The following is a 13,283-nucleotide window of genomic DNA, read 5'->3' as shown; positions in this document are numbered from 1 at the left end:
TGAACTAAAGAACAATTATATTAAAATTTGTTGTAAAATATATGATGCCCAAAAACTAATTACCTAACTTGTTGATATTTAATTCAACTTTAAGATATCTTTTATGCAACTTTGTGGCATGAACTATTATTTAACTTTTGATAAATGGAAAACACATTAAATAATTATTAAATTGATAGTAAAATTAATGACATTGTTTTTTAATGTCAAAGGAAAAGTAAAAAAATATAATGTTAACAAAGAAACATGTTCAGTTTATTTGTATGTGTTTGTGTCATGTATGTTTCAAGGAAATGGAGTTTACAAGATGAAAAGTAAGTTTCACCATGTGGCACAAGGGTGAAAAACATTCATAGTTGATTATCATTTGTTCAACAAAGTCTCCAATAACAGAACCAACATTTTTTTGAGTTTTTTATTGCCAATATAACAATACAAATTCCATTAGAGTAATGTTAGAATTGTATATTTATTTTACTTCATGTTAGAATTTTATATTTACTTTAACTTCATGTTAGAATTTTATATTTATTTTTAGCTCGACTATTATATATGAAATATCTATAGTGGAGCTATCCTACTCACCCCTGCGTCTGCGATGGCGTGCAAATGTTAAAGTTTTCGTACTACCCCAATTGTTTTCATTGTCCCTTGACATATTGCTTTCATATTTTGCATACTTGTTTACCAACATGACCCCAACCTATAAACAATAGCAGACAACTCTATCAAGCATTTTGTCATAATTATGGCCCCTTTTTCACTTAGAATATGCAGCAAATGTTAAAGTTTGCGTACTACCCCAAATATTTTCAATGTCCCTTGACGTATTGCTTTCATATTTTGCATACTTGTTTACCATCATGACCCCAACCTTTAAACAAGAGCATACAACTGTATCAAGCATTTTGACAGAGTTATTGCCCATTTTATACTTAGAATATGCATATTATTGATAAATCTATGTTAAACTTTGCGTACTACCCCAAATATTTCCTACCGTAAATTTGCGGCCAAAAGTCGACCTAAAAACGCTCCCAAAATTTACTTTAAAAGTCAACTCGACTTATGGATGAGGTACTAAATAAAAATTAAAAAATAAACACATTTCTGTGCCGGTTTTTTTTAGTAATAAATCTCCGAAGCGGAGGAATGATGACTGTTTACGGTATGGCCGACTCGTCTTTTACTTAAATGTCCGCCGATAACAAAATACTTTACATTGGTTTTTAATTCATTAATCTTTGTAATAAGTCCAAATAAAAACATGTAAAAATAACTTCGAAAATATTTAACATTAGTGACATACGGTTAAGTGGCGAAAATAATACATAGCAATTTGTCTATCGATACATCGTCCGTTGTCTCCTAAGAACAATAGAAAATCCACTGCTGACACTTGTACCCATTTAAAGTTAATCCTTTTAAATACAACTGTCAACAGGTGCAGGTGTCTTTATGCCACCGACTAGCTTCCCGGCCTTTTGACTAAGATCAAATTGTAAAGTGTAGTGTTGGCATTCTTTCGATCATTTGTCTTTATTGCGTCAAGCCTAAAATAGTTATCCGTTAATGATATGCACAACGGTTCTGCTACAAACTACTTCTGACCAATCAAAAATAATTACTCGATCGTTGGATACGCCATTAACTTATCGCTATTGTTCAACTTCACCTGGTATATTTTTTGATTTGATGAAGGTGTGGTTTCGTTGATTTATTCACAACTGTCCCACAATTAATGCATAATCATTTCGTAAATTAATAGATCTTATCTGAGTAAAGATATCGTTCATTGTTTGATTATAATTATATTACGCACTCACCCTGGATTGATAAAATGTGTAATTGGACATATTAAATACACAATTACTTTCGATTATCTGCTAAGTATTAATAAGATAAGATGTTTTTCCAGAATGCAGAAAATATTCCTCGGGTATCTCGTGATTTACGAATATATATTATCAGTCGAATAGCGAGCAATGCGAGTGTTGGTAAATTCACGTGTTTCACGCATAATGGCAAAAGCGTTGTTTATTATTTGAGAGCAAGTTACAATTATTTTGACCATAGAATGAATTTCTGCGTTCAAGATTTTACCGAATTTTCACATCAACAGCACTAACATTTGAATACAAAATATCTGCTCATAATATAAACGCTTAAACTTATTACGTTAAATGGGATAATAATTTTGATTTGTGAAATATATATTTAGTTCAAAATAATGAATGATATGTAATTATGATTTTGAACAAAAAAATATATTTTTCGTGATAATAAATAATTGAAACGTTGAATGTTTCGTTTTAAATATATTTTTATTATTAATATCCCAGAAAATGTCAATTGCCGGTACAAAAGCCCTCAGAACCATGACTAAAACGTCACTTAAACATGTCTGAGATATTGAGGAAATTTACCCCCCGACTTATGGCAGAGTCAAGGCAAAAAACCAAGTTTTTCTAGCCACATTATACCCCTCGACTTATGGCCGAGGTAGACTTATGGCCGTGAATGTACGGTATATCCTCTGACATTTTGCTTTTATATTTTGCATACTTGTTTACCAACATGACCCCAACCTATAAACAAGAGCATACAACTCTATCAAGCATTTTGTCCTAATTATGGCCCCTTTTCCACTTAGAATATGCAGCAAATGTTTAAGTTTGCGTACTACCCCAAATATTTTCAATGTCCCTTGACATATTGCTTTCATATTTTGCATACTTGACCCCAACCTATAAACAAGAGCATACAACTGTATCAAGCATTTTGACAGAATTATTGCCCCTTTTATACTTAGAATATGCATATTATTGATAAATCTATGTTAAACTTTGCGTACTACCCCAAATATTTTCTTTATCCTTTGACATATTGCTTTTATATTTTGCATACTTGTTAACCAACATGACCCCAACTTATAAACAAGAGCAGACCACTGTATCAAGCATTTTGACATAATTATGGCCCCTTTTACACTTAGATAATTGAACATTTTGCTTAAATTGCCATCACTTCTTTATTTATAATCACATTTTATTATTACTTTGACAAAACAACACTTACCTAAATACCACAATGGATTCCACCCAAACAATACCCCACGCCCCTACCCAGAATCCCCCCCCCTCCCCCCCCCCCCATTTTTTTTTTTAAACATCATCTTATAAATTACCACACCCCACATTATACCCCCCTCTCACGCCCCCTATCCCCCCTCCCAACCTCCTTCCCCCCATTTTTTTTTTAACATCATCTAATAAATTACCCCCCACACACATTATAACCCCCCTCTCACCCCCCTACCCCCCCAACCTCCCCCCCCAATTATTTTTTTTAACATCATCTAATAAATTACCCCACCCCTAATTATACCCCACTTATTACACCCACCCCCCAAAAAAAATTTTTTTTTCCTTTTTTTATTTTTGAAAGATCGTCTTATAAATGACCACACCCCACATTATACCCCCTCTCCCCCCCAAAAAAAAAAATATTTGTTTTTCCTTTTTTTATTTTTGAAAGATCGTCAAATAAATTATTGAATATGAACAATTTCCCCATGATGGCTTACGCTATACTGTCAAGCACTCTAATAGTCGAGCGCGCTGTCCTCTGACAGCTCTTGTTACTTCATGTTAGAATTTTATGCTTACTTTTATTTAAATTAATAATCTGTTTCTTTTTATTTATGTTTACAATTAGTCTTTTAAATTATTTATTTAATCTAACAAATGGCAAAGTAAACTACTTGCTACTCTAATGTTACCAACTGTTCTTCTTATGAATTTTTAGAGCGAAAAGGCAAGTGATGATTTTGATTATCCATCTCTCATGTATAATGTTATTAACTCAAAACAAATGTTTTCCAGACGTCGTATTATTTCATATTAATTTCTTATATAGTAAATTTCTTTAAAATTAAGATCAGGAAACAAATGCAAAAGAAAATATTTTGATGTTTGCAAACTGTTAATGTATCAGCCAATAATACGATCAACAACTTGACTTTCATCTCATTAAACCACATAAACTGTTATCATCATTGACAACAACAACAACAAAAGCATGAATATTAAAGCAACTGCATGTTGTTAGCATTTTTAGAACTTGACATCATCAAATGTTATATGGCTAAACAATATTAGCCTTGTTTTGGAAACACTTGGCTTAATGCATGTGCATAAAGTTTGATCCGGATAAGCCTGTGCAGTTTTCACAATTAAGCTACGTGTATTAAGGGAAAACACTTCCTGCCTTAACCAGATTTTTTATTAGGATTGACTTCTTTAAAAATAAAAACCAAAAAAGCACGAAGTGTTTTCCCTGATAAGCCTGTGATGAGTGTACAGGGTAACCTGGGACGACACTTAACGCACATGAATACAGCCCAGTATTCCCAGAACAAGGCATATGTCACTGAATCATCAACAGCAGTATGATCATTATCTCAAATTGATTTGATTGTGATCACTACGCAGAATTCTCTCCCCCCACCCCTTCTCCCTAACACACCAACCTACACACTGCGCCTGATTCTCAAACATTTATTGTGTCCTTAATTTTAATGAGTGTAATACCTTGATTTCCCTTGAGAGCCCTTAAAATGCCTTAAAACACCATGGTTTGCAGCTCACAATATTATGTTTCATAGTTTATCTGATAAAAAACCAACAAGATCAAATATACAAAACTGGCTATATAATATATATGCTTGTTCTTTCTTTCATTTATGTTATAATTGTTATGAGATTCTATTCTGATTTTCAATTTTATTTCTTCAGTTTCCCTACTAGTTGATGAAAATGAATAATTTCCATAAATGCTTCTGTTTTATGAACAGAACCAACATGTTGCATGCATAAAGCATATTGTATTAACCCTTTCCACCCATAAGAAGCAAAGTGAAAATGGCTGTGTGCAAACAGCATAAAACCAGAACAGCCTGCGAGTAACTCACAGTCTATTCAGGTGTTATGCCGTTTGCTGCTCATCAGTATCTAAGGGTTGGAAATGAAGCCTTTTTAACGAATTTATTTCATAGTAAAAACACTCTTTAATTCTAATATTTCGCCCGGGCTTTATCAAAGTTTACAAATACGAATTCACTACATAGTTATAACTGTCGTATACACCAATAAAGTAAATGTTTTACAACGTCAAATATGACAGGAAATGACGTCATGACGTCGTACTTTACCATGCGATATACAATTGCGCCAAAATACATAATATACATGACATTTCGTTGTATGGTTCTTATACTTGATCAGAAATTCATGCCCATTGTAATTTTCCAAATTGAATTTGATAATAAAAAGTATTACAATAACATCATATTGTTATATCAATAATAATAACTATATTAATGATAACAATAATTACTATAATAATAATATAGATATTTACTGTACCAACCTAAAAATAATATTCACAAAATCAAAATTCCTATTTTGTAGTCAGCACTGAATTAAAGAGTGTTTTTACTATGAAATATGTATATCTTTATCCCTACTGGATATAAAACTGAGAACTTGAATTTAGTTAGAAAGGTCTTTAATTCAATTTAACTTTCTAAGGGACTACACATGTGTCAAAATATATATCTAAGTGGTCAAGGGTTTATGAAATCAATTGTAATTTCCATACTTCTAAAAAAGGTGTATCATCCCACCACTCTAGCCTGATGCTTTCCACAAGTGACTTGCTGTGTTGATTGAAAAAGAGTTCTGAGCAAGAATGCTTACATTTTACATCTTAATAAGGATATATCATGAAACTTGGCATAGAGCAAACCATTTTCCTTCCACAATTCTGCTGCAAACTTTTGATGTGCATTATGCATCTGATTGCTATCTTATTTTGAATCTTTTTTGTGTGTGCTTATTAAAAATTTCAGTTGGTGCATTTTTCTAAACACTTAATAATTGTAAAGATAAGTTCTCATGATCTTCTGATTGTTATATTTATGCATTAATTTTGTATTGAAGCATATTTCTTTATTTCTAAATCGTGTATTTTCCCTTCTTAACTCTGCTTTTTATCAGAGGGGGCATTTAATATGAGATCAATAGCACATACTAATTTGTGTCACAAAATTATCGTTGACATTTTAGGTCCCTAAAGTTTTGTCATGGAAGAGCTCCTTCATTTGAACCTTGCTCTGGGAAAATGGGGCTTAATGCATATGTTTAAATAAAGTGTTGTCCCAGATTATCCTGTGTAGTCTACCAATTTTGAGTTAAATCATGAAGTCTATTCCATGATTAGCCTGTGCAGACTGCACAGGCTTATCTGGGACAACACTTAACAATTATGCATTAAGCCATATTCCCAGAGGTCATTTAGTTATTGTCTCTCCCACTTAGGGCGGACATGATGAGCATCAAGATGACGGAGAAGGAGGAGGCATATATCCTGATTCACTCGCTCAGAGACGCCAACCTGCCCAAGTTTCTTGCAGAGGATGTGCCACTGTTTGACAACATTCTTGCTGACCTCTTTCCTGGAGTTACTCCCCCTGAACCCGATCATGGCATCTTGGAGGTATGGTGTTGTTTCATGTTTGCTTTAATTTGATTGTGTTGCAGAAAATGTATACAGTAGAAAACTTTTATCATATTCAGTTCAAGGCATTTACATAACAGATTCTTTGTAAATTTTAGACAATAATGAAATCTACTAAAATCTTTTTTGTATCTTTTCCTTTAAGGAATTATATGCTGTATTTTATTGAAGGCAACTAAAAATGCCTTTAAACAAAAATTTTTCAAAAAGTGGACAGCGTTGTCCCTGGTTAGTTTGTGTGGACTGCCCAGGCTAATCGTAAGAACACTTGATGCACATGCATTAGACCCCCTCTCCCAGAGTGGGGCTAGTAAATTTGCAACTCGCTCATACTGTAAAGCAAGGTGGTTCACTTCAATTGTTTCTAGAAAGCCATCTCAATGTCGACGCGTGACCAGGGACTGCAGGTGTGGCCTAACCAGACTGAGAAAGTGAAGCAGTTTTACAACCAGATCCTGGTCCGTCATGGAGTCATGTTGGTGGGGCCCACAGGAGGGGGCAAGACCACGGTGAGATCCATCCTGCAGAAGGCCCTCGTACTGTTGCCCACGATACAGCCACAGGAGGAGAGTGCTGACGGCAAGAGAGGGGTCGCCTATGTGGTAGGGAACTTTGGGGTTTAAATATGGCAGGAAAGGGGTCGCCTATATGGTAGGGAACTTTTGGGGTTTTAATGATGGCAAGAGATGGGTCGCTTACGTGGTAGGGAACTTTGGGGGTTTTAATGACGGCAGTAGAGGGGCCGCTTATGTTGTAGGGAACTTTGGGGATTTTAATGACAGCAAGAGAGGGTCGCCTATGTGGTAGCGAACATTGGGGTTTTAAATGAAGACGGAGAGGGGCCTCATATGTCGTAAGGAACTTTGGTGGTTTTTATGACTGCAAGAGAATATTAATTTTTTGAAATTTGAGAAAGGGTGCTTATGTGATTGGCAAATTTGGGAATTTGAAATGGGTTGTAATTTTGTGGTACTGGACTTTGGGGATTAGAGAAGAGCTGCTTATGTGGGAGTGAACTTCGGGGATTTGAAAGTGGCTGTAATTGTTATACTGAAATAAGAGGACTTGAGAATGGTAACTTATGTGGTAGGCCACTTTGGGGATACGAAAGAGGTTATATTTGTGGTACAAACATTTTTGAATTCTAGAAAGGTTGCTTATGTTGTAGGGAACTTTGGGGATTTGAAAGGGGCTTTAATTGTGGCACTGAAATTTGGGGATTTGAAAAGGGTTGCCTATGTGGTAGGGAACTTTGGGGGTTTTAATGACGGCAGTAGAGGGGCCGCTTATGTTGTAGGGAACTTTGGGGATTTTAATGACAGCAAGAGAGGGTCGCCTATGTGGTAGCGAACATTGGGGTTTTAAATGAAGACGGAGAGGGGCCTCATATGTCGTAAGGAACTTTGGTGGTTTTTATGACTGCAAGAGAATATTAATTTTTTGAAATTTGAGAAAGGGTGCTTATGTGATTGGCAAATTTGGGAATTTGAAATGGGTTGTAATTTTGTGGTACTGGACTTTGGGGATTAGAGAAGAGCTGCTTATGTGGGAGTGAACTTCGGGGATTTGAAAGTGGCTGTTATTGTTATACTGAAATAAGAGGACTTGAGAATGGTAACTTATGTGGTAGGCCACTTTGGGGATACGAAAGAGGTTATATTTGTGGTACAAACATTTTTGAATTTTAGAAAGGTTGCTTATGTTGTAGGGAACTTTGGGGATTTGAAAGGGGCTTTAATAGTGGCACTGAAATTTGGGGATTTGAAAAGGGTTGCCTATGTGGTAGGGAACTTTGGGTAATTTAAAGGGGATGTAAATGTGGTACTGAAATTAAGGGATTTGAGAAGGATTGTAATTGTTGTTTGGAACTTTGGGGACTTAAGAAGGGCTGTTATTGTGGTATAGAGATATGAAATTAAGACAATAAGGATTTACATTTAAGAGTTTATGTAACATAAAACAGTTAATTAAAAAATATTCTCTAATGTGGTTGGAAATTTTGAGGAACGGAGGTGTGACAGATGTCACTTATAAAGAAGATTACTTTAAGGAATTATTTTTGACAGAGTTTTGAATGCTCCCCAAAAGTGTGAAGGCTCATCTATCCAAAGGCTCATGTGTGGGTCTGAAACACATTTTCACAATGATTGGTCTGCTCCTGCTAGATGTCTTTTCCATCTTTCCGTCATTGAGATGATGTGCAGAAGACATGAGTCAGTGATGCCGGCTCAAGATCATAAATTCATTTTTCAATTTCAAATGTATGAGCTTTCAATTTTGTGTCCGCTTAATATCTTCTATACCCTTTGAAGGATAATCATGAACCCTGGCTACAAGGATAAGGTCATTGAGAGAATGTGCAGAAGGCATAGGTCTGTCATGCCTAATGAAGGTCAAGGTGTTTATCAAGGTCGTGAGTTTGAGCCCCTATTTTCATGTCCAGTCCAAATCTTCGGTACTCAATGAAGAATTTTCATGCAGAAGGCATATCATACTGGTTTAAGATCAAGGTCATACTTGAAGATTAAAAGTTTGAGCCGTTTTTATGCCCCTGGATTGAATGATAGGGGGTATATTGTTTTTGGCCTGTCTGTCTTTCTTTCTTTCTGTCTGTCATTCCGTCATTCTGTCATTCTGTCCCAAAACTTTTACCTTACAGTAAAGTTTTGCAATAACTTTTGAAATATTGAACATAGCAACTTGATATTTGGAATGCATGTGTATCTCATGGAGCTGCACATTTTGAGTGGTGAAAGGTCAAGGTAATCCTTCAAGGTCAAAGGTCAACAACAAAAAAAGCGGCGCATTAGGGGGCATTGTGTTTCTGACAAGCACATCTCTTGTTTGTGTGTGTTTCCAATTCATATCTCCTTTACCCATAATGGGATTTTCATCAAACTTGGTCACAATGTTGAGGTTATTTGGAATTGTTCATAAGGAATAGGTCAGTCATGCTGGCTAAAAGTCAAGGTCACCACTTCAAGATAAAAAATAATCAGCTGGGATGAAGCAGTGTCCTGCTTAGTCTCCCTCTTATCTATTGCCGCTGAATGGTTTCAGCACAACCGAACCAAGAAAGGTCATTGCGACATTTTCACAGTGAACCCGAAGTGTGTAAAGCTGGGAGAACTGTACGGTGAGACGGACCCCAACACGTTCGACTGGACAGACGGCCTTATAGCCATGTGCGTGCGCAAGTTCACCAAGGAGCTCATGAAGATTGACGTACCTGGAGACGGTAGGCCTGGAACTGGAATGTCAACTGTGACCGACATGACGCGGGTAGGTGGCTCTGATGTAGATAAGGAGTTTTGTTGTTGTTGTTGTTCTACGTTTTGATAAGCTCTCAACTGAAAGTGTTATTAAAATTAAAGAATCAAAACACAATTTTTTTATATTCAAGTTTTTTTTTCAAGTCTGGTACAAGTTTCACCATTAATTTGTTAAAATAGATCATCTGAAAGTTAATTCAGACTACTCTAATGCTCTTTTAGGCCTTTTTTTTTTTTTACAAAATTATTTTGCATTTACATTTAATTTTGCTTTTTAAGCTTTTTAATTAAAAATGCAACTACAATTTATCAATTTTCTGACAAGTTCTGTTCCAATATTTTTTTGTGAAATAGACATGTTTTTGAATACTAATTATACAAATGCTTACTTCAAATGTTGTATTTAATGTTTTTATTAGAAAATTGTATTGAATTTTTTAATTAGCTATTGTGATCACCCTATGTCCGGTGTACCTAGATTGCCTATTGTGTGGCGTCAAGAGGCCTAATTTTCATACAATGTTACTGAGCATGTTTATCTTGAAAATATTAAGTATAAGTTCCATCTCGGTCACATGCATCCAAAAGCTAGGTCACCAGGTCAAATCTTAGAAAAACCTTGTTGGCCACAAGTATGGCTCAATCTATTTGAAACTTGGTTGGAATGTAGATCTTAACAATATAGGCCAAAAACAGATCTTGGTCATTACTTTCTTAAAACTCGGTCACCAGGTCAAATCTATAAAAAAAAAACTTATTATTATTGAAGAAACCCTTTAAACTGATTTTAAATGGAATGTTTGAATTAGGTTCGTAAACTAGGTCACCAGGTCAAATTGAAGGGAAGACTTATTATCACTCTAAATGCCACATTTTAGACTCAATCTTGATAAAACTTGATCAGAATGTTAATACAATCTAGGCAGCGTTTGAATCTGGGTTGCGTGCTCAGAAAAACTAGGTCAGCAGGTCAAATCATAGAAAGACCTTGATACCACTCTGACAGCCACAACCTTAATGGACTTTGGTCTGAATGTTTATTTTGACAATATCTAGGTTGAGTTTGAATCAGGGTCACGAGGTCAAAGTTCAGCAATTGGTTTACCTCCAACTCAGGTGAGCACTTAGGGCCATCATGCCTCTCTTGTTTCATTTTATAAGACTTTGGACAATACGCTTGTTGAATGTTGTCCTATTTGTATACTTAACTATAACAATTATGTATAAAGCTACGGCCAGTTTTGACCAATATGGCCAAGAAAACAGTTACAATTTGGAATGTAAGTACTGGCAAACTTGAACACAGGGGTCTCAAGCACTTGGAAACAGTATTTCTTTGCTTGTATTTTATTGAATATTGTGTGGCATTTTGATATTCTTGTGGAAGAAAGATATTGACATTTAGCAATTCACTTTTAATCAGGGCCCATACTTTGGAACCCATTTTTAGACAATCTTAAATATACTATATGCAGTAATAATTCTACTTAAAAAAATAATGAATAAAAAAAAAACATTTAACAATATTTTCTATTTTATTAATAAAACTTATTTCATAACAATATTAAAATCTAACAATTATCAGGCATTATCAAATTATAATCAAATTTAATGAAATTTTTGAATTTAATTTTTGAGCAGCTTAAAGATTCTTCATATGTCTTAAAAGAACTTTTTCACAGGTTTCATATTTTGAAAATTTCAGTTTAAGTTTATAGTAACAAAACTATCATATTTTGAGTTATCTAAATAATGTAGATTTCAAGAAGGAAAAGTTACATAAATATTTTTTCCCTGCTGAACTCAATCCGAGTCATTCAAGTCACTGGACCAGTCAGGTGTTTGAACTGATCAGTGCTTTGTATTGAGCTAATGTGAACACCAGTACTCATTATGATCTATTGTGGCCAACCAATGTCCAGCATCCTTTGTCATGTGCCGTCTGTCGTCTTTCCTCAACTTTAAGCTCATTACCATTCTGGAGTCCATGTTTTTCATCCAACCTTATTAAAACTTTTTCAGAATGTTAAAAAACCATTAGTTACCACTCGAGAAGCCATATAATTTATATGACTCAATCTTAATGAAACTGGTTAGAATATTGACATTTAAATTATATAGGCCATAGTTGAATATGGGTCAAGTGCGTCAAAAATTATAGCAGAATTTAGAAAAATCTTGTTACCTGTCTCTCGTGTTAACATTTGTTACACAGTCATTAAGAAGACAGGTTATGATGTTTATTTATCTAAGCTAAGTTCAAATCTTTGTCATTTGCATCCAAAAACTAGGTCACAGGGCCAAATCTTAAGTAACCTAGTTGCCACTATAATTCTCCATGTATGACTTAATCTTTATGAAATTTGTTCAGAATGTTTATGTTCACAAAATCTATTCCAAGTTCAATTTTGTCACCAGGTCAAGGATTCTGCAATAAGTGCGCCTGTAATTCAGATGAGCGCATTTGGACCATCATGACCCTCTTGTTTAATGAAATGCTTTTGACACATATTTTCCAAATTACCAGTGAAAAGAATTAAAACTTTTAAATAATTTATTCATCTATTTTAATTGATGGTTACCTATAAAGAAAGAAATATTTTTAATTTTATTCATAAGCCTTATTTGTCACTTTTGTATATTATTATTACTGTTTTAAATATATCGCATTTTATTGTCATTTTGCTTATCTATGAATCGGTCATTTTAAGTATCAGGTAGTTACTCTGCCCCTGATGTAATGATGGGTATCTTTGTGGGTTGTAGTTGGTTTAATTAAAAATGCACTTGCTTTTATCATAAGGGTTCATTGATTTTTATGTTGCTTTCTTTTGGTTGATTGTTTTGTTTAAAACAATGGCAGAATCTATGGAAAGGGTATTTTGTAAGTATATGGTTCAAATCCACAATCTGGCAATGATAAATTGAGCTGCGATCTGGGAATACCAGGCTTAATGCATTTGCGTAAAGTGTGGCCCCTAATAAGCCCGTTCAGTTGCAGTCAACACACGCTAATCAAGGACAACACTTAAGGTTTTTGTTTAAGGTTAATATCTTCTGAACAATAATTCAGTCTAGGCAGACATTGTTGTCACAGTTTAGCTTGTACAGAGTGCACAAGTGTATCTGAGTCTACACTTTTCGCTCATGCATTTAGCCCTGTTTTCGTAAAGACCAGCTGACACAGTCAACTCTTGCTATACCAAACACTATGCAATCTGCCTGGACCAAATGTCCAGTTTTTCAAGGAGTTATGGTTTTCTGAGGGTTTGATGCAAATTCAATAAAGCATTTATATGTCATGAAGATTTATTCAAGCAATATATTTTACAAATTATCATATAAATTTACCTATATAAAAGTTTGTCATCAATACAGTTGTAAAGTTATATGCTTTGTAACAGAAGTCATTTGCCAGTTTGTGTACATAGA

At 34.6% G+C, this 13,283-nt stretch overlaps 1 protein-coding gene across 1 annotated transcript in view; it reads left to right on the top strand.

Annotated features, from left to right (window-relative positions):
- LOC127874702 (dynein axonemal heavy chain 6-like) overlaps positions 1-13,283 on the top strand; it is a 279,888-nt gene that overhangs the window by 84,041 nt on the left and 182,564 nt on the right. The window contains 4 exon segments of the mRNA XM_052419240.1: positions 6,381-6,558; positions 6,948-7,181; positions 9,640-9,861; positions 11,081-11,131. Coding sequence (XP_052275200.1) covers positions 6,381-6,558; positions 6,948-7,181; positions 9,640-9,861; positions 11,081-11,131 — 685 coding nt within the window.

This window comes from Dreissena polymorpha, chromosome 3, assembly GCF_020536995.1.
Source record: "Dreissena polymorpha isolate Duluth1 chromosome 3, UMN_Dpol_1.0, whole genome shotgun sequence".
Taxonomy (NCBI): domain Eukaryota; kingdom Metazoa; phylum Mollusca; class Bivalvia; order Myida; family Dreissenidae; genus Dreissena; species Dreissena polymorpha.
The sequence above is the reverse complement of the archived record's forward strand: the minus strand, read 5'-3'. Positions and strand labels throughout refer to the sequence as shown.